The following is a 25835-nucleotide window of genomic DNA, read 5'->3' on the forward strand; positions in this document are numbered from 1 at the left end:
ATGAGTGCCACCTATTAGTGTCCATCAGTGCAGCCTATCAGTGCCCATCAGTGCAGCCTCATTAGCTCACATCAGTGAAGAAGAAAAATCACTTATTTACAAAACGGTTTCAAAATTTTCAGTGGTTTTGGTTTGTTTAAGAAAAAATAAAAATCCCAGAGGTGAATAAATACCACCAAAATAAAGCTCTTTCACAAAAAAAATGATAAAAATTTCATATGGGTACAGTGTTGCATGACCGCGCAATTGTCATTCAAAGTGTGACAGCGCTGAGAGCTGGAAATTGGCCTGGGCAGGAAGGGGGTATAAGTGCCCTGTAGGCTAGTGGTTAAAATATAACTAAAGACAAAACATTTTCTTTTAGTTTTGGACAAAATAGAGAGGGATTAAAACCCCTGTCAGTTTTTATTGCTGTCTGTGCCACCGTTAAGTAGACTCACCCTCTCTATTTGTCCTGTTTACCATTATCTTTGAAAGTGAAAGTAAAAGAAAAACAGGACGTGAAGGGAAATCTCTGCAATGGGACACAGATGGTGAAAAAAAAAATATCTGACAGGGGTTATACAGTAACTCTCCCTTGATCTATCTAAAATAAAAAATAAAAAAAAAGTTTTGCCTATAGTTCTATGGCAGAAGTACTGCTACAGGGCGGCACGGGTGCACAAAATCACGTCCAGGTAGGGGGCGCATACGAGGTGCGGCCACGGCTGTCAATCACCGGGTTCCGGCTGGTGATTACTTGCCGACGCCCGGTGATTGCTGAGCATCTCCGACGGGGAGGAGAACAGTTTGTAAATAAAACAGTTCTCTCCCCTCTCAGCTCGTGCACACTGCTTTGCATAGCACAGCCATGCAAAGCAGTGTGCTTACAGTGAAACACACACAGCCCAGTATGCAAAACAGCACACAGCACACATTTAACCCTTTGATTGCCCCAAATGTTAACCCCTTCCTGCCCAGTGCCATTAGTACAGTGTCAGTGCTTTTTATTAGCAATGATCACTGTATTGGTGTCACTGTGGATGTCAGTGACACCAAGTCAGTTCCCTCCAGTGTCAGAATGCCCGCCGCAGTCCCGCTATAAGTCCCTGATCGCCACCATTACTGGTAAAAAGAAAAAAAAATCCCAGTATATATACCGCCATTTGTAAACGCTATAACTTCACGTAAACCAATTAATTTACACGTATTGGGATTTTTTTTAGCAAAGACATGTAGCAGAATACATTTCGGCCTAAATTTATGACGAAATTTGATTTTTCAATTTTTTTACTGGACATGTGTAATAGCAAAAAGTCCAAAATATTGTTTTATTCTCAAAATTGTCTGGATTTTTTTTTATTGCGCAAAAAATAAAAATCACAGAGGCGATCAAATACTACCGAAAGAAAGCTCTATTCGTGGGAAAAAAAGGACGTAACTTTCATCAGGGTGCAGCATTGCATGACCGCGCAATTGTCAGTTAAATTAAGGCAGCGCCGTAACGCAAAAAATGGTCTAGTTTGGAAGGGGGGTAAATCCTCAGGAGGGCAAGTGGTTAAAGCTACCAAATACTTTTCTGCTGTTTCTCCAGTCTCTTTAGTTGCCATCACTGGAGGACAACTGTGGTAGGGGAACATATGACCAGTGCTGGGGTGCTGGATCTATATGCAGGCAGAGCTACTGATTGAACACCACCCTTTGACAGCTCCCATGCGACTTTCTGTCATGGCTGGCAAGAGATCAAAGCTTTGGGTACATATCTGACAACTTTATGTAGAAGTTTGCTAAACATTATTGGAAATAACAGAATGAAAATGCAATTCAATTACAAACACAACATTGTTGGCTGAATGTGTTTATACCTGGGTCCTTTATTGAGTTGTACAGGTTTCCCTCCCATGCTCTTTAAACTCTGCAGTGACAGCACTGGGTGGTGTCTGCTCTCCAGAATCCCTGTGGACAAAAAAGAATATATAACTAAATTAGTTTTATATTAAAAATAGAAATACAGGCAAAACGTTTATTTTGGATACAGCAAAGAAGGGTTATAAACCCTGTCAGCTTTTTTTGCCAACTGTGTTCCTTTGTGGAAATTTCCCTTCACTTCCTGTCCCAAACAGGAAAGGAGAGGAAATCCCTACAAATTAAGGGAATTCCTTGGGACCCACCAGGTCACCAGTTCCCACTGGAAAATTTCCCCCCTATTACTTTTCTGGGGTCAACCCAACATTTGGGATTTTCTTTTACTTTCACTTTTGATGATAACAGTAAACATAATAAATAGAGAGGGTGAATCTCCTTAACGGGCACATACTGCAATAAAAACTGATAAGTATTCTAATCCATCTCCACTCTATCCAAAAATGTTTTTCCTTTCGTTATACTTTAACTCAATGTTCCTACTCTATGCAGACCAGAGAGTATGTAGAGAAGACCTGGAACTGTCATTTGATTGGAAGTGCAGGTGCCTACACATCTGTTTCCTTTTCATGTAGTTTATCCACAAAGACCTGAACACCCGATATGCAGATAGCAGTTAGCTGTGGTCACAGCTCTGGCACACCCCTCGTGCCTCACTAATGACCTCTGATCACAATGATGGGCCAACAGTGAGGCACAGGAGGTGGGAGATTTACATACAGTGCCTTGAAAAAGTATTCATACCCCTTGAAATTTTCCACATTTTGTCATGTTACAACCAAAAATGTATTTTGCTGGGATTTTATATGATAGACCAACACAAAGTGGCACATAATTGTGAAGTGGAAGGAAAATGATAAATGGTTTTCAAAATATTTTACAAATAAATATCTAAAAGTGTGGTGTGCATTTGTATTCAGCCCCCTTAATCTGATACCCCTAACTAAAATCTAGTGGAAACAATTGCCTTCAGAAGTCACCTAATTAGTAAATAGAGTCCACCTGTGTGTAATTTAATCTCAGTATTAATACAGCTGTTCTGTGAAGCCCTCAGAGGTTTCTTAGAGAACATTAGTAAAAAACAGCATCATGAAGGTCAAGGAACACACAGAAAGGTCAGGGATAAAGTTGTGGAGAAGTTTAAAGCAGGGTTAGGTTATAAAAAAATATCCCAAGCTTTGAACATCTCACAGAGCACTGTTCAATCCATCATACGAAAATGGAAAGAGTATGGCACAACTGCAAACCTACCAAGACATGGCCGTCCACCTAAACTGAAAGGCCAGGCAAGGAGAGCATTAATCAGAGAAGCAGCCAAGAGGCCCATGGTAACTCTGGAGGAGCTGCAGAGATCCACAGCTCAGGTGGGAGAATCTGTCTGCAGGACAAATATTAATTGTGCACTTCACAAATCTGGCCTTTATGGAAGAGTAAGCCATTGGTGAAAGTAAGCCATTGGTGAAAGAAAGCCATAAGAAGTCCCATTTGCATTTTGCGAGAAGTCATGTGGGAGGACACAGCAAACGTGGAAGAAGGTGCTCTGGTCAGATGGAACCAAAATTGAACTTTTTGGCCTAAAAGCAAAACACTATGTGTAGTGGAAAACTAACACTGCACATCACCCTGAACACACCATCCCCACCGTGAAACATGGTGGTGGCGGCATCATGTTGTGGGGATGCTTTTCTTTAGCAGGGACAGGGAAGCTGGTCAGAGTTGATGGGAAGATGGATGGAGCTAAATACAGGGCAATCTTAGAAGAAAACCTGTTAGAGTCCACAAAATACTTGATACAGGGGTGCAGGTTCACCTTCCAGCAGGACAACAACCCTAAACATACAGCCAGAGCTACAATGGAATGGTTTAGTTCAAAGCATATTCATGTGTTAGAATGGCCCAGTCAAAGTCCAGACCTAAATCCAATTGAGAATCTGTGGCAAGACTTGAAAATTGCTGTTCACAGATGCTCTCTATCCAATCTGACAGAGCTTGAGCTATTTTGCGAAGAAGAATGGGCAAAAATGTCCGCCTCTAGATGTGCAAAGCTGGTAGAGACATCTCCAAAAAGACTTGTAGCTATAATTGCAGTGAAAGGTGGCTCTACAAAGTATTGACTCGGGGGCTGAATACAAATACACGCCACACTTTTCACATATTTATTTGTAAAAAAAATTGAAAACCATTTATCATTTTCCTTCCACTTCACAATTATGTGCCACTTTGTGTTGGTCTATCACATAAAATCCCAATAAAATACATTTACGTTTTTGGTTGTAACTAGAGATGAGCGAATCGAACTTGGCGAAGTGGAATTCGTTTCGAATATTAGGAAAAATTCGATTCGCACCGAATCCGAAAATTAGCAAACTTCGGATGCACGAATCGAATTTTTCCCGATCAGCCGATTTTCATCCCTTCTACAGCCGGCAAAAAGTGTCCCTGCAGAGAGCTCCGCTATTTCTGACAGTTCTCTGACAGTTCCTTCACATTTACAGCGGTTGAAACATTGTATCTATTTGTTTCCATTTAGGATACAGATGTTTTTATTCGGAAACAAATAGATACAATGTTTCAACCGCTGTAAATGTGAAGGAACTGTCAGAGAACTGTCAGAAATAGCGGGGCTCTCTGCAGATACACTTTTTTCTGTACTGGAATTCTTCTTATTTTCATCCTACTTCTTCTTCATCCTCATCCTCTTCTTCTTCTTCATCCTCATCCTCTTCTTCATCCTCATTCTCTTCTTCTTCTTCTTCATCATCTTCTTCTACTTCTTCATCTTCTTCATCTTCTTCTTCATCATCTTCTTCTTCATCATCTTCTTCTTCTTCTTCTTCTTCATCCTCATCTTCTTCATCATCTTCTTCATCTTCTTCTTCTTCATCTTCTTCTTCTTCTTCATCCTCATCTTTTCTTCTTCTTCTTCTTCATCCTCATCCTCTTCTTCTTCCTCATCCTCTTCTTCTTCTTCTTCTTCTTCTTCTTCTTCTTCTTCATCCTCATCTTCTTCTTCTTCATCCTCATCTTCTTCTTCTTCTTCATCCTCATCCTCTTCTTCCTCATCCTCATCTTCTTCTTCTTCTTCTTCATCTTCTTCTTCATCTTCTTCTTCTTCTTCTTCATCTTCTTCTTCTTCATCTTCTTCTTCTTCATCATCTTCTTCATCATCATCTTCTTCATCATCATCTTCTTCATCATCTTCTTCTTCATCATCTTCTTCTTCATCATCTTCTTCATCATCATCTTCTTCATCATCTTCTTCTTCTTCATCTTCTTCTTCATCCTCATCTTCTTCTTCTTCTTCATCTTCTTCTTCTTCATCTTCTTCATCATCTTCTTCTTCATCATCTTCTTCTTCATCATCTTCTTCATCATCATCTTCTTCATCTTCTTCTTCTTCATCTTCTTCTTCTTCTTCATCTTCTTCTTCTTCTTCATCTTCTTCATCTTCTTCTTCTTCTTCATCTTCTTCTTCTTCTTCATCTTCTTCGTCGTGCCCCGTGACTGCCCAAATGAGTGAAGTGTGCGGTGATTCTAAGATCGACGGCACTCATCTGCATGTCATACTGACTGACAGTATTATTTCTCTTCCCCAGCAGACTCCAAGGGCATTTAAATTAAAGGTACAGTGTTCTGCACTAATATAAAGGCTCTCTGAAGCCTAGAAACCCTTTTAATAAATTAAATTCGCAGCGAATAAATTTGCATCGAATCAAATTTATTCCGCAAATTCGGCGAATCAGCCGAATCGAATTTTTGAATAATTCGCTCATCTCTAGTTGTAACATGACAAAATGTGAAAAATTCCAAGGGGTATGAATACTTTTTTAAAGCACTGTATCAGAGCACCCCGATGTCTGGAGCTCCAGGGGTGAGCTACAAAAAAGCAAACTGATAAAGGTGCCTGTTATGAAATGCAAATGGAACTTTCAGAAGATAAACGTAACCACGGGTTTTTGTTATGTTTATACAGTACTTTGACAGTTTCTAGAGAATGCAGCATATAAACATACTAGAAACCAATGACATTCTGGAAAAGGCTTTTTTTTTCGTTCACTAGAGACTAGTGAAACCATGACACTATAGCTGCCATTGATGGGGCCAGGCATTAAATCTAGCATTCCTAGTACAATATCTGCCATGACAGAGCATGGATTAGCCATATGTTATTATCTCACCTGCAGCATGTGACAGGAGTTTATCTCTTGGTTGTATGTTCTTAGAAGCGGGAGGTAGGTGTGATTCCCCATCAGAGGTCAGAGGACACTTGCCAGAAAAGCTACAAATCTTTCCATTTTTTCCACTGAGGTCCCAAACGTTGAGCTTCTGGATCCTGTGTCTGTACTTGACTATAGGATCTGCCAAGGTTAAAAGAAATGTCTTACTGAAACCATTCCTGTGCTTGGATTTACATCCAGGTATTGGGACCATCTCACCTCTTACTGGCTGCAATGCATTTTTGGGACCCTGAGAACTTCTCTCTCTGTCCATGGACTTTAAACAATCAGGGCTGAGGCTGTGTGTTAAATATGCAACATCATTAAGTGGTAAAGTGTACATTTTAATGCTAAAAAGTGAACAATGATAATTTTGAATGACAGGCCTTTAAAAGAATGCTTCTTTTACTGGATTTTTAAAGAGGACCAGTGACAAAAGTAATTGATTTTAAATATGCAGGCTTAAAGTGTTATAAACCCCGGACGCTGCATTCACTATATCTGGTCTCCCACAGTACATAGAACATGGAAATGCAATTATATTTGTAAATATAAACTGCTAAATACCTTTTTAAATACCTTTTTCTTATCAGCACCTAGAGCAGTCTTGTGACTTCTATCAGTGTCCAGCAGAGCATTGATTAAAGCTTGTAGGAGGAGTTTTCATTCTCCTCTGATTGTCTGATGAGGCTACAGGACCCCTGACCCTCTGTCTGGACAGTGCTGATTGGCCCTATGTTGATCACATGCACTCTCCCAAGAAAAAAAAAATATCTTGCAAAACACACCAAACTGAGCATGTGCAGCTTGCCCCCAAGGTTCTGTTCTATCAGCAGATGAATTGGGGACATTAGACAGGATCAAACATCCTTTTTACACAATGCAGATGATTGATCCCTTAGTTTCTATAGTGAGTATAATAAGCATGCTTTACTGCATATACAGACTGATTTTACTGTTGTGGGTTTAATAACACTTTAAATTATCATAACTGTGCAGTATTTGTCCCCCACTCCACGTGGGGTTGATATGTCAACTGAAAGTAAACATTTGCTTCCCTGTTCACTGCCTGACCTCATACAGGTAAACCTCGAAAAATTAGAATATCGTGCAAAAGTTCATTTATTTCAGTAATGCAACTTAAAAGGTAAAACTAATATATGAGACTCATTACATGGAAAGCCAGATAGTTCAAGCCATGATTTGTCATCATTGTGATGATTATGGCTTACAGCTCATGAAAACCCCAAATCCACAATCTCAGAAAATTAGAATATTACATGCAATCACTAAAACAAGGATTGTACATAGAACAATATCGGACCTCTGAAAAGTATAAGCATGCATATGTACTCAGTACTTGGTTTGGGCCCCTTTTGCAGCAATTACTGCCTCAATGCGGCGTGGCATGGAAGCTATCAGCCTGTGGCACTGCTGAGGTGTTATGGAAGACCAGGATGCTTCAATAGTGGCCTTCAGCTCTTCTGCATTGTTCGGTCTCATGTCTCTCATCTTTCTCTTGGCAATGCCCCATAGATTCTCTATGGGGTTCAGGTCAGGTGAGTTTGCTGGCCAATCAAGGACAGTAATTCCACGGTCATTGAACCAGGTTTTGGTGCTTTTGGCAGTGTGGGCAGGTGCCAAGTCCTGCTGCAAAATGAAGTCAGCATTCCCATAAAGCTCATCTGCGGAAGGAAGCATGAAGTCCTCCAAAATCTCCTGGTAGACGGCTGCGTTGACCCTGGACTTAATGAAGCACAGTGGACCAACACCAGCAGATGACATGGCTCCCCACATCAACACAGACTGTGGAAACTTCACACTGGACTTCAAGCATCTTGCAGTGTGTGCCTCTCCATTCTTCCTCCATACTCTGGGTCCTTGGTTTCCAACTGAGATGCAAAAGTTGCTCTCATCAGAAAAGAGGACTTTGGACCACTGAGCAACAGACCAGGTCTGTTTTTCTTTAGCCCAGGTAAGATGCTTCTGACATTGTTTGTTGTTCAGGAGTGGCTTGACAAGAGGAATACGACATTTGAAGCCCATGTCCAGGATCCGTCTGTGTGTGGTGGCTCTTGATGCACTGACTCCAGCCTCAGTCCACTCCTTGTGAAAGTCCCCAAAACTTTTGAATGGCCTTTTCCTGACAATCCTCTCCAGGCTGCGGCCATCCCTGCTGCTTGTGCACCATTTTCTTCCACACTTTTCCTTCCACATAACTTTCTATTAATGTGCTTTGATACAGCACTTTGGGAACATCCAACTTCTTTTGCAATTACCTTTTGAGGCTCTCCCTCCTTATGGAGGGTGTCAATGATGGTTTTCTGCACAACTGTCAGGTCAGCAGTCTTTCCCATGATTGTGATTCCTACTGAACCAGACTGAGAGACCATTTAAAAGCTCAGGAACCCTTTGCAGGTGTTATGGCTTAATTAGCTGATTAAAGTGGGACACTTTGAGCCTAGAATATTGCACTTTTTCACAATATTCTAATTTTCTGAGATTGTGGATTTGGGGTTTTCATGAGCTGTAAGCCATAATCATCACAATTATGACAAATCACGGCTTGAACTGTCTTGCATGTAATGAGTCTATTTCATATATTAGTTTCACCTTTTAAGTTGCATTACTGAAATAAATGAACTTTTGCACGATATTCTAATTTTTTGAGTTTCACCTGTATATCATCTTCCAGATTGTGCTGCCCATGAGGTCAGCCAATAACTATCAGACTTAAAGGTGACCTTTCACCTCCTGACCTAAGCACAAGATTCAGACACTGCTGAAATAAGTAGGCACATAAAATCTCTCATTACCAAGAATGCACAATTACAATCTATTTTTTATTCTTTATTTTGTGTACATATTTTCTCATGAGATTTTACAATTACAGAGTTATGACATGCTATAAATACATACAATAGATTATTTCAATATTTGACTAAATATTTACAGCATTACATAGGCTCAGTCATGACTAGTTCTCCTTAAACCATTACACATCCTTTGGCCAATCAGAAAACCAACCTGTGGGTTAGAACGTTCACCCAAATATTTACCACTAGGGGACTGGTGATTCCCGTCAGCATAAAGCACCACAGAAGTTTCTTTGTTGATGCACAAAACACATGTAAGAAAATTTCATAAAGTGTCTTTGGAAAAACCTTTGAAAACTCTCCATTAAAAGGACTTTGGTCAACGCCATTGCTGCTTGTCAGGGCTTTAGGGCCAAACTCCAGGAAACGTGAACATTCTCCCACACCGTAAGGATTAATTGCTTGTTTAGGTCTAGGGGGCATGGAAAAGTACATCTACTTGCCGGATCCTCTGCACTGCTAGACCAGTTCCCACAAACAGCATCTTCTTCCCCATGCTCCTGCTGTCTAAGATCCTGGCATCATCAAGACCAATGCAGGGACGTGAGGGTGCCAAGGGACAGTCCACCACTGGACCATGGGGGAGAGCTGTCTGCATGGGGAGCAGAGAATCTAGTAAGTAAAATGCTTTAACTCTCCCCTAGACCTTAACCAATGCAGTGAGGATGGAGCCCCACTGCAAGGGAGAATTTTCATTTTTTCTGGAGTTAGGCTTTAACTAAATGCCTCACCACTGTATTTTTCAAGCCCATATACATTTAAAGAAATAGATATGCAGTGAGATAGATGTTGTACTAACATACTTCACCAGTTAAATTAGTAGAACAGGATGTCTAAATATGCATGTGCAGTTCAATAGGCACAAAAAAGACCCAACACTCAATGATTCTTATAGCTGTCCCCTCCTCTTCTCTGCAATACTAGTATAGTTCTATAGTTACATAGTTATTCTGGTTGAAAAAAGACACAAGTCTGTCCAGTTCAACCAATATATAAAAAAATACACACACACAAAGAGAAAATCTCCATATACTGAACACTATCCTATACCCATAGTTGATCCAGAGGAAGGCAAGAAAACTCAGCAAAGCATGACACAATTTGTTCCTGCAGGGGGAAAAATTCCTTCCTGATCCACCAAGAGGCAATCAGATAAACTTTACATAGAATGTTAGCATCCCAATATATTATGTGCCTTTAAGAAAACATCCAGGCCTTTTTTAAAACAATCTACTGAGCTGGCCAGAACCAACTCTTGAAGGAATCTATTCCACATTTTCACAGCCCTTACTGTGAAAAAGCCTTTTCGTATTTGGAGATTAAATCTTTTTTCCACCAGACGTAAAGAGTGGCCCATTGTCCTCTGATGACCTTAAAGTGAATAACTCTACATTGAGTTAACTATATGGACCACCTATATATTTAAACATGTTGATCATATCCTCTAATCTTTCCTCATAGCTGAGCTCCTCCATGCCTCTTATCAGTTTAGTTGCCCTTCTCTGTAATTTCTCCTGTTCCCCAGTGTTCTTTTGGTGAATTGATGCATAAAACTGAACTGCATATTCCAGATGAGGTCTTACTAATGATTTGTACAGGGACAGAATGATATCTCTCTCTCTTGAGTCTTTACCTCTTTTAATACAAGAGAGGGTTTTGCTCGCTTTAGAAGCCGCAGCTTGGCATTGCATGCCATTATTAAGCTTGTGATCTAGCGGAACTCCCAGATCCTTCTCCACCATTGATTCCCCCAGTTGTACCCCCCTAGTATGTATGATGCATGCATATTCTTAGCCCCCAAGTACATAACCTTACATTTATCAACATTAAACCTCATCTGCCACATAGTTGCCCAATTAAACAGTGCATTGAGGTCGGCTTGTAAGTTGGAGACATCCTGTAAGGACGTTATTCTACTGTATAGCTTGATATCATTGCTAGTCATTGTTAGGACACTAGTGATGAGGGGTGTGGCTGTTACTCAGGTCTATCAGTGCAGAACAATACATTTCCAAAGTAAACTCAGACACAAAATCATGACAAACAGCAGTACAAGACAATGAAGAGATAGAAGGGTGTAACAGTTGAATTAGGCCTAAAGCATTACATCAAGTTAACTGAACCAAAACACCAACCACTTCAAATATAAATGTCATCATTGTTCATAAGGCATTACTATAAACTTACGTTGAATAACTCTGCTTATTCTTAGAAGGAGGCAGTGACAGTTCACTCTCAGTCTTGGATCTTTGGTGTAGAATAAATTCTTGGTCCAAGTTGTAGAGAGATGCAATGGGTGTCAGTCTAAACCCCAGCGCACTGTGTGCCTTCTTGGCATCAGCTGACAGATAAGGCTGAATTGGAGGTATGCCGTCTAAGGATTTCAATGGGTATTGCTTTGCAGGCTGTATAAAGAGCGTACAGGATGGTTACAACAGAGATGCACAAATTCATTTTTAAATTAAAGTCTAACATCAGCCCAATTTTTTTTATTTTGGATTGCATGGCAAAGACTTACATTTTCTATCAGAGTCCAGAGAGACTTGTAGTTGTAATAACCCAGCAGTGTACTCCAATAAAAAGATATACATTTATTCCAATAAAAGAACAGTATAGTCATCCAATAACAGCAGTATATAACACTCGATTCTGGCCATGATGGAATATCTGCTCACCTAGGCAGCACGAGCCCCCGAGCTGGAGTGGATGTAATTGCAAAGGTGGATCAGTGGAGAGATCCCCGCTGAGCAGGCGGATGACAGGTCTCTGTCCACTCCACTGCTGCAAAGCAGACACAGACACTACCCGCTGTCTTCTATGGGGTGTTGGGATGGAAAGGGACCACCTGTCCATTTGCATCCAACTGCCATCCGATCCAATCCACCAGATGGATGGGGAATGGATCCCCATCCGTCAGTTTTTGGCATACAGGATTGGATTGGACGCCAGTGGGTGTCAGCAGACACTTGTCCACTAACACCCGCCAGTGAAAAACTAACACAGATCCGCTGAAAGGTCCACCCCATCTGAAAGGGGCCTTACATTCCAGCATATGCACAACAGCACTTTAATTTTGGCATTTATTTAGGAACAGTGATGGCAATATTTACACAAGCAGGAAACAAAATTTTTGGCTGAGTAATGTACACCAACGTTGTACAGAACGCCTCCAGGTTGCCATATTGCATTGAATTTTACGGATAATGACAGCAGCTACAGATTGAAATTTAATTTTTAATAACATTAACATGTAAAGTTTCGATTTTTTTTATTAAAATAACAAACATATTGCATGTCTGCAATGGTTTTGCACAAAACAGCCCTGAACATCTTTTTCTGGGGTCTCTCATGCTTCTCCTCTTCTCTGTGTGCTCCATAGCAAGCAACTTGCTATGGGGACACACCCGGACTGACCATTTGGGAACTCGGGCACTGTCAGAAGGGGGCCCCATGAGATGCCCCTGGTACCTTTCATAGGCTTTTTTGGGTCTGGTTTGAGTGTGGGCAAGGACACAGGGGCCCCATGATCCCCTATTGCCCGGGGGCCCAATGAGTTGTCAGTGCCCCCCTGGGCACACCTGTTGGTTAGTGGGGTGTTTTTTGGTGTAATGCAGTGTGCTGCTCCCCCACAGCCCCCCTAATACTCACCTGAGCCCCCTGTCAATCCAGCAATGTGCACAGGATCCAAGGCTTTCCTGGGTCTCTCTCTCTCTCCTCATTGGCTCCCACTGCTGTCAATCACAGCTAGTGAACCAATGAGAGAGAGTAGGGTGGAGCTGAACATAGAGCGGGGTGCATAGAGTGGAGATTGGGAGTGAACACGTTCCAGTGCCCCCATAGCAAGCGGCTTGCTATTGGGGGCATTGGTCAAGGGGGAGGAGCCAGGAGCGCTGGCAGGGGAGCCAAGAAGAAGAGGATCAGGGCTGCTCTGTGCAAAACCATTACACAGAGCAGGTAAGTATGACTTTTTTTTTTTAACTGAACCTTTAGAATTACTTAAAGATAAAAACCATCCAGCCTTTAGAACAACTTTAAATTACAATATGGATTGTGTAGCACGTCTATGTGCTATAATATTTTTTTTATCTGCTATATTTTTTTTCCACAAAAGTGGAGTCACTTTTTAAATAATGTATTTAACTTTAGGTTACCATAGAATTTCTCCTCAGTGGTGATGCTGTCTTTTTCTCCAAATTATTTTCAGCTTGGTCCACGATAACTCTAAATTTCCTATTTTGGACATTTTTGTCTGTTGTTCTGCTCAGTAATGGTATATCACAAGGTGAGGCAGGCTGCATGGGAAAAAGATATGATCAAATTGAGAATTCTACTTCAATCTTTTTGTGACTGAAGATACCAAAGTGACAGTCACACTCATGGTATGGGATTATTAAATAAAGCAACTGCAAAGTGCAGAAACCCAAAGCGCCAATTACATTTCAGTTTACTCCGGCGTGATTTAGGTATAAATTAAATTAGCATGGGTGTCTCAACAGAATAAAGGGAACATAAAAAGTGGGGTCTAATGTGTTCAGGGTTGGTTCACACCTGAAATGCACAGAAACGCAGTCCGCGTTCCTGTGCAATTCAATGTGGAGCAATATTCAGTCCATTCATTTGAATGGGCTGAAATTGCACTGGATTGCACCAAAAGTAGTGCATGTACTACTTTTGAAAATGCACTGCAACTGGATGGTACTGCAGTACTATGTGATCCAGTGAAGGCAAACGCATTGTATCTGTGATCTGTGTTTGGGGTGTCATTAGGAATACATTGACACCCGCAGCAGATCGCACACCCAGTGTGGTTTGAACACGGTGTGGGAAACACACACGGAACAAGCCCTAATGGTCAGTTGGATGAGGCAAGGGTATATTTTTACAGGGCATGGTTGCATATGGATTACTCTTTTCATGCAGACAACAGAACAGCAGTATAAAACAACCTGTAATTAGTGGCATAACTCATCCAGTGAGAGTACATGGGATGAAAAGAGAATGGAGTGGTTTACAGAAATTGGGCACTAGCAAACAAAAGCATACATTGATTATCTCAGTACAATGGCATCTGAAAGTAGGTAGGATATATCAGGCAGCAAGTAAAGATGTTGTCCCTGAATTTGATGTGTTGAAAGCAGAAAAATAGCCATTGCAGTTTGTTGTGTATGGGGCTGCATAACCGCAGGCTAGTAGGTGTGCCCATGATGACCCATATCCACAGCCAAAAGAACCTACAATGGGCTAATAAGCATTCTAACTGGACCATGGAGCAATGGAAGAAGGTGTCTTTGATGAATCACATTTTCTTTTATGTCATGTGGATGGCTGGGTGCGTGTGCTTTGCTTACCTGGGGAAGAGATGGCACCAGGATGCAGTATAGAAAGAAGGCAAGCTAGTGAAGGTAGTGTGGTGCTTTGGGCAATGTCCTACTGGGAAATCTTGGGTCCTGCCATTCATGTGGAGGTTACTTGACATGTACCATCTACCTAAACGTTGTTGCTGACCAAGTAGACCCTTTCATGGAAACAGTGTTCCCTGATGGCAGTGGCCTCTTTCATCAGGAAACTGTGCCCTGCCTCACTGCAAAAATGGTTTGTGGAGCACAAACACTGAGTTCAGGTGTTGACTTGACCTCCAAATTCTCCAGATCTCAATCCAAATGAGCATCTGTTGGATGAGTTGAAAAAACAGCCCGATCCATGGAAAACCTACCTCACAACTTACAGAACGTTAGGATCTGCTACTGACAGCTTGGTGCCAGATACCATTGCATACCTTCAGAAGTTTAATTGGGTCCATGCCTCAACAGGTCAGGCCTGCTTTGGCAGCAAGAGGGGGATCTACCCAATAGTAGAAGGGTGGTCATAAAGTTATGGCTGATCAGTGTATGTCCTCTGTATTTAGAGGCACAATACCTCATCTATAGATCAGCAGGCTGTAATTTGTCATTTTGATCTCCAACCCCTGGCCCCCAGCTTTCATAACTACTATTTCTTTTAATTGTCCAGTCACATAGCTATTATATGGGATAAAACTGGAGCCCCATTGGTTTGCTATCGTTCCCTTTCCCCACTGTCAGCCCTCAGCTTGCTAAAGTCAAAGCAATTGAAGAGAACATGGGATTAACCTCTGTAAACTATAGAACTTTCTATGACATTTATGCTTTTGCACTGTCTTATTTATTTGCTAGAAGATGCTACTCTTTTATGTTCTCACCTGAGTTGGAGATCCTGTAGGATCTTCACTTGATTCTGTAGAAGATGATATCACTGACTCTCTCCTAGACATAGGAATCAGGAAAATATTAGAGACGGCTTTATTTATGCTGTTATCGTTCAAAAAACCATATTAATTATATTCTAAGATTAAGCCATCATTTTGTACTGTGGTGTGTGTTCACCTAACACCCAAGTGTTACCTCACAATTACCTAAAGCTTCTTCTGGATCTTTTGGTCTTAGAATAGTATTGTTTTTTTTGTTAACAATCTTCTGAGCTGCAGTAACATCACTTGCCCAAACCCTCTTTATAAATTCTAAATTCCAGAAAGAGCATGGCTGCAGGTAGGATCTGATAGTTGTCTCCCCAACCTCAAATGCTGCTTGTATTTCTTTTAGACCTCAGGGACAGATATACAGACTTAAGCCGGTCATGCTGTTTGAGTTTTGCTCAGTGTGTGGCCTTGCTGACTGGCACCTACCTGACAACTCTTGACTATTTTTGGGGTGGGGGGAGTGGGGCGGGGGTGGTGATGTCGGAGGGGGCAGATGTTGAGATCGGCTGAGACAGGGTTTTTTGGGGGGTGGGGGGAGTGGAGCGGGGGTGGTGAGGTCAGTGGGTGGGTTTCGAGGTCGGCTGAGATAGTTTTTCTTTTGGGGTGGGGGTGGTGAGGTCGGCTGAGATAGGGTTCTTTTTGTGGTGGGGGGACTGGGGAGGGGGAGGGGGGGGGAGATTTTGAGGTCAGCTGAGATAGGTTTTTTTTTTGGGGTGGGAGGAGTGGGGCGGGGGTGGTGAGGTCGGGGGGGGTGATTTTGAGGTTGGCTGGGATAGGGTTTTTTTTGGGGTGGATGGAGTGGGGTGGTGAAGTCGGGGGGGCGGATTTCGAGGTCGGCTTAGTGTTTTTTTTGGGGTGGGGGGAGTGGGGCGGGGGTGGTGAGGTCGGGGGAGCGGAGTTCGAGGTCGGCTGAGATAGGGGTTCTTTTGGGGGCGGGGGGAATGGTGCGGGGTGGTGAGGTCAGGGGGGGGGGCAGATTTCGAGGTCTGCTGAGATAGGGTTTTATTAGGGGTGCGGATTTTGAGGTCAGCTGAGATAGTTTTTTTTTAGGGTGGGGGGAGTGGGGCGGGGGTGGTAAGGTCGGGTGGGAAGATTTCGAGGTCGGCTGAGATAGGGTTTGTTTTGGGGTGGGGGAGGTGAGGTTTGGGGGGTGGGTCTCGAGGTCGGCTGAGATAGTTTTTTCTTTGGGGGGGGGGGGAGTAGGGAGGGGATGGTGAGTTTGGGGGGTGGATTTCGAGGTCGGCTGAGATAGGGTTTTTTTGGGGTAGGGGGAGTGGCGCGGGGGTGGTGAGGTTGGGGAGGGAGGATTTTGAGGTCAGCTGAGATAGGTTCTTTTTTTGGGGTGGGAGGAGTGGGGCGGTGAGGTCGGGGGGGGGGGGGCGATTTTGAGGTTGGTTGGGATAGGGTTTTTTTTGGGGTGGATGGAGTGGGGCTGGGGTGGTGAGGTCGGGGGCATGGATTTCGAGGTTGGCTTAGATAGGGGTATTTTTGGGGTGGGGTAGTGGGGCGGGGCTGGTGAGGTCGGGGGAGCGGAGCTCGAGGTCGGCTGAGATATGGGTTTTTTTTGGGGCAGGGGGAATGGTGCGGGGTGGTGAGGTCAGGGGGGTGCAGATTTCGAGGTCTGCTGAGATAGGGTTTTATTAGGGGTGCGGATTTTGAGGTCGGCTGAGATATAGTCTTTTTTGGGGTGGGGGGAGTGGGGCAGGGGTGGTAAGGTCGGGGGGGCAGATTTCGAGGTCGGCTGAGATAGGGTTTGTTTTGGGGTGGGGGGACTGGGGCGGGGGAGGTGAGGTTGGGGGGGCGGGTCTCGAGGTCGGCTGAGATATAGTTTTTTTTGGGGTGGGGGGAGTAGGGAGGGGATGATGAGTTTGGGGGGTGGATTTTGAGGTCGGCTGAGATCGGGTTTGTTTTGGGGTGGGGGGAGTGGGGCGAGGGAGGTGAGGTCTGGGGGGCGGGTCTCGAGGTTGGCTGAGATAGTTTTTTTTTTTTTTGGGGGGTGTGGGTGGTGAGGTCGGGGGGGGGGGCAGGTTTTGTGGTCGGCTGAGATAGTTTTTCTTTTGGGATGGGGGTGGTGAGGTCGGGGGGGGGGGGGCGGATGTTGAGGTCGGCTGAGATAGGGGTTTTTTTGTGGTGGGTGGACTGGGGAGGGGGTGGTGAGGTAGAGGGGGGGGGATTTTGAGGTCAGCTGAGATAGGTTTTTTTTTTTGGGGTGGGTGGTGAGGTTGGGGGAGGGGGGGCGATTTTGAGGTCGGCTGGGATAGGGATTTTTTTGGGGTGGGGGGAGTGGGGCGGAGGAGGGCACCATCCCCTCCCTACTCCCCCCACCCCAAAAAAAAAACAAAAAAAAAAAAAAACACTATCTCAGCCGACCTCGAGACCCGCCCCCCCGCGGGTCTCGAGGTCGGCTGAGATAGTTTTTTTTTTTTTGGGTTGGGGGGGAGTAGGGAAGGGATGGTGAGTTTGGGGGGTGGATTTCGAGGTCGGCTGAGATAGGGTTTTTTTGGGGTGGGGGGAGTGGCCCGGGGGGTGGTGAGGTTGGGGAGGGAGGATTTTGAGGTAGGCTTAGATAGGGGTTTTTTTGGGGTGGGGGCAGTGGGGCAGGGGTGGTAAGGTCGGGGGGGGGCAGATTTCGAGGTCGGCTGAGATCGTGTTTGTTTTGGGGTGGGGGAGTGGGGCGAGGGAGGTGAGGTCTGGGGGGCGGGTCTCGAGGTTGGCTGAAAGTTTTTTTTTTTGGGGTGGGGGGAGTGGGGCAGGGGTGGTGAGGTTGGGAGGGCGGATTTTGATGTCGGCTGAGATAGGGTTTTTTTGGGGTGGGGGGAGTGGGGCGGGGGTTTTGGTGTTGGGGGGGGCGGATTTTGAGATCGACTGAGAAAGGGGTTTTTTTGGGGTGGGGGGAGTGGGGCAGGGGGTGGTGAGGTCGGAGGGGGGCGGATTTTGAGGTCGGCTGAGATAGTTTTTTTTTGTGGGGTGGGGGTGGTGAGGTCAGGGGGTGGGTTTCGAGGTCGGCTGAGATAGGTTTTTTGTTTTTTTTGGGGTGGGGGGAGTGGGGTGGGAGTGCTGAGGTCGGATTTTGAGGTCAGCTGAGATAGGGGTTTTTTTCCTCACCACTCCCGCCCCACTCCGCCCACCCCAAAAAAAACCCAATCTCAGCCGACCTCACCACCCCCGCCCCACTCCCCCCACCCCAAAACAACGCCTATCTCAGCCGACCTCAAAATCCGCCCCCCCTGACCTCACCACCCCCGCCCCCCACTCCAAAAAAAAAAACCCTATCTCAGCCGACTTCGAAACCCGTGCCCCCGACCTTCACACCCCCTCCCCACTCCCTCCACCCCAAAAACAAAACCTATCTCAGCCGACCTCAACATCCGCCCCCGACCTCACCACCCCCGCCCCACTCCCCCCACCCTAAAAAAAACCCTATCTCATCCGTCCTCAAAATCCGACCCCCGAAAATCTAAAAAGCTAGGTGGAAAATTGTTGGCTGAACAGAAGCGACATCCAATCATATACAAGCACTGGTATTTTAACTAGCCACAGTAGGAGATTCATCCATCACCACTGTATAGTGTGGATGGAGGAATTGGTTGGATTTCATGTAATAGAACATCCAGCAGTGACAGTGGGAGCCCCTCATAATGGCCATAGCAAGTGTGCAGAGTAAGGAAGTCAGCATAGAGACCTCACCAACAAAGCTCCTGAGACATAAAATCAACTATTAGGTGGTTTCACTCTCCAGCATCTACCAAACTCTGCAGGTGTTTTAGGTGGACGGACCCTTTAAATAAAACTTTTGGTAAATATTAATATTGAGTTGTGGCTTTACATACCGGGATCTAGTCATGGGGACTTTACCATCTCCTTTTGACTTGCTGGTCTGTCGAACTAGCCGGACACTCTGGTTCTTAGTGAGAGAGCTCCTCCTTATACCATCACCACGGGGCTGTCTCTCACTTCGATCAGTTCCCTCTGGGGTAGGTGAATTGCTAGTATGTCGGTTGCTCCCAATCTGGTTTCTATAAATAATAGGATGATGGTCATAGCAGCACATAAAGTCACCTGTATAGATATGAAATCAGTTGTGATAACCTGTGATGTCCAAAAAGACTTGTAAGGCCTCAGGTACATTGCTGCTCCAAAACATGAGTTTCAGAGCTTTTGGCTTTTTTTGGCAAAGCCTCTGAACTCAATAAAAGCCTATGTGTCCATGCACTCATAGGCTTTTACTGGAGTTTAGGTTCAGCAGAGTTTAGGGGCAGTTAAATGTCCCTCTACTGAATGCAGAAGAATCGCATTCAGGAGAGGAATGTTTTGGCCAAAAGATGCAAAACCGTGTGTAAATGTGCCTAAGTGCTAGCCACATTTAGTAGTTGGGCATTTATTCATTTTAATGTCAAGTAGTCTGGCCAATGAAATGAATAAACGTCCAAGCACTACATGTGGGTTTTTGATGCATTTAGCTGCTGCCAGTAGATTTAAAGTCTATGGCAATTCCAGTGTACCATGCATGTAGCCTAAGGAGTTGGCAAGCAATTTATTAATGAGTAACTGTCTGTACTGTCTACCATTTGCAGTTCTCCTAAGTTGGTCCACCTCCTGCCATTAATGTGTAATGAGGTGGAGAATGGTTCCAGTACTCTTCTATCTATCTATCTATCTATCTATCTATCTATCTATCTATCTATCTATCCATTCAGTCGTATCCAACCCTTGGCGATTGCATGGACCGTCACTTGTAAGCGACTTTTTTCCCATGAATTCTCTTAGCAATTATTTTACAGGGTAGGTTTCCAGGTCTTTTCCCAACCCCTACCATGCAGGAGATCCCGCATGCCAAGGATTAAACTAGGACAATTTAGACAGGAGCCAATTAACCTACCAGCATGTCTTTGGAGTGTGGGAGGAAACTGGATTACCCGGAGGAAACCCACGCAAGCACAGGAAGAACATGCAAACTCCATGCAGGAGGTGCCATGGTTGGGAATGGAACCCATGACCCATTTACTGCACAGCAGATGTGCTAACCACTAAGCCACTGTGTCGCCCTCCAGTACTCTTAGCAGACACTAATTGCTAGAAGATTCCTAATGGAGCCACAAACATATCATATTTAATGTTATACCACCAACCTACTCTAGGGCAGTGGGGCACAGTGGGGTTTCCTGATTTTATTGACTGCCTTTCCATATTGACAGATTTACAATGCAACTTTAATGTTGCCCATAAATGCCACAAACTGGCAAGTACTGCCTGTGTGTTTAATCCATGCTGTCGATTATTACACTGTTTCTGTTACAAGAATGGCAGATAGCTCCTTACCTGACATTCTCAGGGAGATATCTGTCAAAATGGTCACCTTATTTGTATCCATGCACATTAGATGACAGTCTTCTCATCCATTCCCTGAAAGCCCTGAGCAAATATTCTCAGGAGACAAAGTGATCTGACAGATTAAGACGTATCTGATCTCTATGGTCCCCCAGTCATGTATAGAGCACAAAAGCCACCAAAAGATATGTAAATGCAGGTCTTCTGACCTTTCCCTGATGTTTGAACTCACACTCTGCAGATCTTCTCTTCTAGATTATTAGCAATCTAAGCCTCTGCATCGCTACAGAGATCAGCTGTTGTGATCAACATTGGCTAATCTGCTCATGCTTTCTAGAGATTTACACTCAAAGTGGATGCTGGGGGATTATCTCCTTATTAGAGATTACCAATACTATCAAAAGAACAACGCACAGACTTATACAATAAAGCAATGGAAGAGGCTGTAATGATTATCAGTAACCCAGAGCAATCAATTGGATTTGAGTTTACAGAAATAGTTCACTAAAGGTTGGTCTGAGTGGTTGCTGTGGGTTATTGCATTTTGCAGCCTTTTGATAACTATAAAAATTGGCAGCTTTAAATTAGAATTTTGCAGCAGTAGAAGCACTAAGATTGTTGAAATGGAATTAAAGTTAGAGTCTTAGTTTAGAACTGAGCAAATCCACTTTATATACACCATGATATTTGCAATTTATGGAATCAATCTACTTCTATGGGCCATAGAAGTACTTAATATTGAATGCAGAATATTTTCACCATGAATACATCTGCAACTGCTCAGTTGGGGAGATTTACAATGATCATATGCACGGAATGTCTGTTGGAAAAGCATGGAAAACATCCTGGTAACTCTCAGAAAATCCCCCCCCCCAATTACTTTTCTGCTGCACTAGAATGATGTATTAATTTTGCACGATGAAGGGATTGTACCCTTTGTTTTGCAGAAAAAGGAATGGTCCCAGCACACACATCAACCAAGATCTATGTGTCATAGTAAATAGCTGTAAATGGACAGAGACTGCACAAAAAATAGATCCATACTTGTTCAGATTGCTGTACTCATCCTTGGCAGTGCGCTTGGTGACAGGACGGCTGTCATAGCGACCTTCACTGGTGATGGCACAGACGATGCAGGTGTATTCAGTGTTGGGGGTAAGGCGACGTGCTGCATAGGAGCGCTCTGTACCAAGGTACACTGACTTCCCATTCATGCTGAGTTCATAATTGAAAAATCTACCAATAGGATCTTTGGGGACCTCCCATGTGATAAACAGTTCACTCCGACCTATAACATACACTGTCAGTCTATCTGGAGCATGATTTCCTCTGTCCAACGTCCTTGTTACCAATAAGGCCTTTGGGCTGTTGTCTCTGGAATTGCAGGAGCAAACACTGAATGTATAACTAGTGGAAGGAGACAGACCTGTCACAATACAGGTGTGGTCAGTTGTGGTTTCCACCAGGATGTCGTCTCGATACACTGCATAATATTTAATGTATGTTCTGGAGTCTAGTGGTGGGTTCCAGCTTAGCTTCACCTTGGTGGTTGTGTGACCTACAGCTTGAAATCCTGTTGGGCAACCAGGTATTGGCTTCACCACCGTCACAGTAGTGATTGCACTGTCTGGGCTACGATCCCCTTCTGTTTCCATGATTACTTTAAGACGGTGCTGTCCAGGTTTGCAGTGTGGGATAACATAGGAGAAGGAAGGTCCTTGGTAGAGAAGTTTTTCACCATCAAAGAGACTGTAGAGAGAGCAAATGACTGTTACTATATTAAAAAAAACAAGGGAAAGTGAAAAAAAAGAAGCAAGAGAAGAACAGATTAAAGAGAAAACTGTAGTGAGAACAAATGACTGTTACTATATTAAAAAAATAAAGGAAAGTGAAAAAAAAGAAGCAAGGGGAGAACAGATTAAAGAGAAAAGAAATGGAAAGGGAAGGAAAAGAGAAAGGGAAGGAAAAGAGAAAGGAAAAGAAAAAGAGAAAGGAAAAGAAAAAGAGAAAGGAAAAGAAAAAGAGAAAGGAAAAGAGAAAGGAAAAGAAAAAGAGAAAGGAAAAGAGAAAGGAAAAGAAAAAGAGAAAGGAAAAGAAAAAGAGGAAAAGAAAAAGAGAAAGGAAAAGAAAAAGGGAAGAAAAAGTGAAAGGAAAAGAAAAAGAGAAAGGGAAGAAAAAGTGAAAGGAAAAGAAAAAGAGAAAGGAAAAGAAAAAGAGAAAGGGAAGAAAAAGAGAAAGGAAAAGAAAAAGAGAAAGGAATAGAAAAAAGAGAAAGGAAAAGAAAAAGAGAAAGGAAGAAAAAGAGAAAGGGAAGAAAAAGAGAAAGGAAAGGAAAAAAAGAGAAAGGAAAGGAAATGAGAAAGGGAAGAAAAAGAAAACGGGAAGGAAAAGGGAAAGGAAAGGAGAGGAGAAAAAAAAGAGAAAGGGAAGAAAAAGAGAAAGGAAAGGAAAAAGAAAAGGGATGGAAAAGAGAAAGGAAATAAAAGGAGAATGGAAAAGAGGAAAGGAAAAAGGAAAAGAGAAAGGAAATGAAAGGAAAAGAGAAAGGAAAGAAAAGGAAAGAGAAAGGACAGAAAAAAAGAAAGAGAAAGGAAAGTAAAAGAGAAAGGAAAGGGAGAGGAAAAAGAGAGGAAAGGGAGAGGAAAAGAGAAAGGAAGGGGAAAGGAAAAGAGAAAAGAAAGGGAGAGAAAAAGAGTAAAGAAAGCAAAAGGAAAACAGAAAAGAAAGGGAGAGAAAAAGAGTAAAGAAAGCAAAAGGAAAACAGAAAGGGAAGCAAAAGGAAAAGGGAAAGGAAAAGAGAAAGGAAAGGGAAGAAAAAGAGAAAGGAAAGGAAAGGAAAAGGAAGAGAAAGGCACGGAAAAGAGAAAGGAAATGAAAGGAGAAAGGAAAGGGAAAGGAAAAGAGAAAGGAAAGACAAAGGAAAGGGAGAGGAAAATACAAAGGAAAGGGAGAAGAAGAGAGAAAGGAAAGCGAAAGGGAAACAGAAAGGAAAGCAAAAGGAAAACAGAAAGGAAAGGAAAACAGAAGGGAAAGCAAAAGGAAAGGAGAAAGGAAAGGAGAAAAGAAAGGAGAAAGGAAAGGAGTAAGGAAAGGAGAAAGGAAAGGAGAAAGGAAAGGGAAAAGGACAAGGGTATGGGGTAGGAAAAGGAACAGGGAAAAAAAGGAAAGGAGGGAAGTAAGAGGGAATAGAAAAGGAGTAAGAAGGAAGGAAAGGAAAGGTGAATTAAGTGCAAATTGCTGCATAGTGTTCCATACTGCCTTAACTAGTTTGATGGATTCATGGCATATTGTCTATCCATTGTACAGCTTTACTAGACATCACAATGATGAAGAAACATATTTGGAAACAATTGCTCACCTATAAGTGAGGGGAAGGCCACTGCGGGGAATATAGTCCTGCCAACCCACCATTACTGAGCCAGACTCCAGGATCTTTGCTATAGGAGGAGCAGGCCGGGGGAGGCGCTGGAGGTTCTGTATCGTCATTTCTACTTCTTCCAACAACTCTGTTCCAGCTGTGCGTGATGCTGCAACATTCTGATGCACAAATGTTAATGCTGAACAGATGTATAGTGCATATAACAACAGGTAAACGCTACAAGCACTAAGCAAATTACCATAAAATAGCTGCTACAAACAACACATATCACTTTATTTTAAAGTTGTACAATAGCCATTACCTGCTAATTTTCCCATGTAGCAAGTATTTAAGTCTATAAGTTAATATATATTGGGGAATCCATTCCTGACAGTCTTCTGAGCAAATTGAAGTTTTCTCTGGTTATGCAGTGGTCAGTCTCACTCACCTATGACAGACTGGGAACTCGGGTATCACCAGAAGCACCACTAGGCGATGTATTCTATTCCCTAAGCAAACATACATATTCGCCAGCACACCACAGATCTCCAATATGGTCCATGTGATGATTCCCTGACTGATGACTGGCTGGTTAATAACTATGTAACTATGTTGTCTCTTCAGTCCTCTTTGACTGACTTACTTGTGTTTGAATGGGAACTCATGGTGAGCTTGCCAGTCAAAGTTTGTGACTGGAAAGGGACTCATATAACAGCCGTGGGTAAAAACATTTCCTCATTTATTTTTTTATTTCAGGTACTTTTATTACGCTGTCAATTTACATACTTTATATATTATACATATCAGTCCCTAACCCTCAAGGGGCATACAATGTAAGGTCCCTAACTCACATTCATACATACACATACTAGGGCCAGTTTAGACAGGATCCAATTAACCTACCAGCATGTCTTTGAAGTGTGGGAGGAAACTGGAGTTCCCTGTGCCCACGTAGGCACAGGGAGAACATGTAAACTCCAGGCAGGTGGTCCATGGTTGGGATTCGAACCAATGACCCTAGTACTGCCAGGCAGAAGTGCTAACCATTTAGCCACTGTGCTGCCCATTTTTGTTCACTGGAAGATGGCAGGAATTTGATGTGAACCCAGAGTTTATGTCAGCATATTAACTAATCGCACTGTTAAAAGAAAAAAGAAAATAGATTTTACTTGCCATGAATAAAATGACTGCTTCCTGATCATATGATCTAGAGCCGAAGCAGCAGTATTGTGGGTATTTCACAATTTTATTTTGTTTTGCCTTTCCCATAAAACACTTTTTGATATCTGTCAGACCGCCAGTTACTTGAACTTATCTTCGATGTCCAGTTCGCAGTCGCTGCCTTTTCAAGCAACCATAGCAACCATATCCATGGTGACAGGTCCTCCATTACTCACAATGTAGCCCTACTCAGAATCCCCAGTGACAGCAGAATTGCCAGTAAAATATTTATGGGACACCTTTCCATGGTGACCGTAGACACTAGGGGGGTAAGGGGTGGGCAGTGGGCCATTTTACTGCTCTTACTATAGTGACTCTACTAGACAAAAGATTACACAAAATATATTGGTCTGGGATGATATATTTCCAGTCATTGTTGGTTGACTAACCGAGACACAAATGGTGATCTCATGGATGGCGAATATTTCTAGTTCAACCATCTGCAACCTTTCATGTTTTGATTAATGGCAATAATAGCTTGAAGAAAGGTTTGTCATCTCTACAGAGCAAAATATTTAGTGATATGTCCATGAGATGTGTGGACGGCAGGGTACACAATGTTTTTAAAAACAAACTGATATCATATATATATATATATATATCTTTCAGTAACATACTAGAATCTACCCAGTTAATTACAAATTAAAGTGAATGTCCAA

The 25835-nt window shown here is 43.1% G+C and overlaps 1 protein-coding gene across 2 annotated transcripts in view; it reads right to left on the reverse strand.

Annotated features, from left to right (window-relative positions):
- Positions 1-25835, reverse strand: part of LOC149463510 (uncharacterized) — a 71286-nt gene that overhangs the window by 8667 nt on the left and 36784 nt on the right. Inside the window, exons 8-16 of one of the 2 annotated variants that reach the window (XM_089675052.1) lie at positions 23956-24134; positions 21642-22346; positions 19100-19285; positions 15213-15276; positions 13147-13287; positions 11183-11400; positions 6339-6418; positions 6081-6260; positions 1845-1935 (exon numbers count right to left, since the gene is read on the reverse strand). In XM_089675052.1, coding sequence (XP_089531178.1) covers positions 1845-1935; positions 6081-6260; positions 6339-6418; positions 11183-11400; positions 13147-13287; positions 15213-15276; positions 19100-19285; positions 21642-22346; positions 23956-24134 — 1844 coding nt within the window. The remainder of the gene's footprint in view (positions 1-1844; positions 1936-6080; positions 6261-6338; positions 6419-11182; positions 11401-13146; positions 13288-15212; positions 15277-19099; positions 19286-21641; positions 22347-23955; positions 24135-25835) is intronic. The other variant, XM_089675053.1, reaches the window with a different exon arrangement.

This window comes from Staurois parvus, unplaced genomic scaffold (assembly GCF_062004578.1).
Source record: "Staurois parvus isolate SC_StPar_1 unplaced genomic scaffold, SC_StPar_1.0 ptg000154l, whole genome shotgun sequence".
Taxonomy (NCBI): Eukaryota; Metazoa; Chordata; class Amphibia; order Anura; family Ranidae; genus Staurois; species Staurois parvus.